Source organism: Acanthisitta chloris, unplaced genomic scaffold (genome assembly GCF_000695815.1).
Source record: "Acanthisitta chloris isolate BGI_N310 unplaced genomic scaffold, ASM69581v1 scaffold11290, whole genome shotgun sequence".
NCBI classification, from domain to species: Eukaryota; Metazoa; Chordata; class Aves; order Passeriformes; family Acanthisittidae; genus Acanthisitta; species Acanthisitta chloris.
The window spans coordinates 9,169-10,479 of record NW_008649936.1 but is presented as its reverse complement, the minus strand read 5'-3'; the positions used below and the strand labels follow the sequence as shown (position 1 = coordinate 10,479).

Here is a 1,311-nt window from a genome sequence, read left to right as displayed (position 1 = left end):
CAGGGGGTTGGGTATGGGGGTCCTGGGGGCACCTCACTGCCCCTCTGTCTCTCCCTAGGGTGAGCCAGGACCGCGGGGGATCGGCCAGCCAGGACCACAGGTGGGTTTTGGGGTACCTGTGGTGTGCTGGGTTGCTCTGCTGTCACTCACACTCACACTCTGCTTTTCCCAGGGAGACCCTGGAAGCACTGGATCCCCTGGGATACGTGTGAGTGGCATTTTGGGGTGGGAGATGGGACAGCCCGCTGATCCCTGCGAGCAGGGACGTTGTACCCCTGCAGCATCATCCCCCTATGCAGGCAGTGCCCAGTGGGGTCCTGTCACACCACCCTGGGGACTGTGCTGTCCCCTTGGCTCACTGGGGGAACTAACACCCTCTCCTGTCCCCAGGGCCCTCCCGGACCCCAGGGCCCCCCAGGGATGGCAGCAGAGAAAGGTGCTAAGGTAAGGGAGCATTCCCCACCCCTCCATCCCCTCCCTGCCCCCCCACTCCTGCTGTCCTTCCTCTGCAGGGATCTCCGGGGCCCAAAGGTGCCGTGGGACCCCCTGGACCACCGGGGACCAGTGTCACGGGACCACCAGTACGTCCTGCCCTCCAGGATGGGTATTGCCATCCCTCCTTGGCCCTCTTGGTCCTGGCTAAAAGCTGCTGTGCCATGGGCTGAGCCAGGGAGCTTCTTCACCCTCCTCATCCTCCTCTTCCTCACAGGGCCCTGAAGGGCAGCGAGGGCTCCCTGGCTCCAGTGGGCAGCCGGTGGGTATGAGGGTGCCAGGGGGGCTGAGCTGCTGTCCTGGTGCTCACCAGCCATGGGTAGGGGCATGGTGGTTAACCAGGGTCTACCTGCTAATGCTTATCTCCATCTTTCCTCCTGGCAGGGGGAGAAAGGTGCCCGTGGAGAGAAGGTGAGTTGGGATCTGGGTTGGTCTGTACACCTGTGCCACCCTCCTACCCTTCCTGGCTTCATCTCCTCTCTCCACAGGGAGACCCTGGGGATTGTGCCTGCCCCACCAGCCCCCGCCAGGACCCCACCTATGCTGGGATGCCAGTAAGTACCCATGGGCACCCCTGACTCTGCTTCACCCCCATGAGCACCCCTTGACCCTCTTTTCCCCCACTCTCTTATCCCCAGGGAGCCCCAGGGCTATGGAATGGGATGTCCTGGCAGCCACAGCCTGGCCCACAGGTGGGTGATGCCCCCTGAGTGCTGCACCCACCCACCCTCTCCTCACCCCCTGCCTCTCTCTGACTGATTTTTGGGCTCTTGCAGGGTCCCCCTGGAGCCCCTGGCCCTCCTGGCCCTCCCGGTGCCC

General features: G+C 64.1%; 1 protein-coding gene across 1 annotated transcript in view; it reads left to right on the top strand.

The window, feature by feature from the left end:
- Positions 1–1,311, top strand: part of COL16A1 (collagen, type XVI, alpha 1) — a 20,102-nt gene that overhangs the window by 10,784 nt on the left and 8,007 nt on the right. The window contains 8 exon segments of the mRNA XM_009078863.1: positions 69–100; positions 173–208; positions 391–444; positions 513–581; positions 877–903; positions 981–1,046; positions 1,131–1,184; positions 1,269–1,308. Coding sequence (XP_009077111.1) covers positions 69–100; positions 173–208; positions 391–444; positions 513–581; positions 877–903; positions 981–1,046; positions 1,131–1,184; positions 1,269–1,308 — 378 coding nt within the window.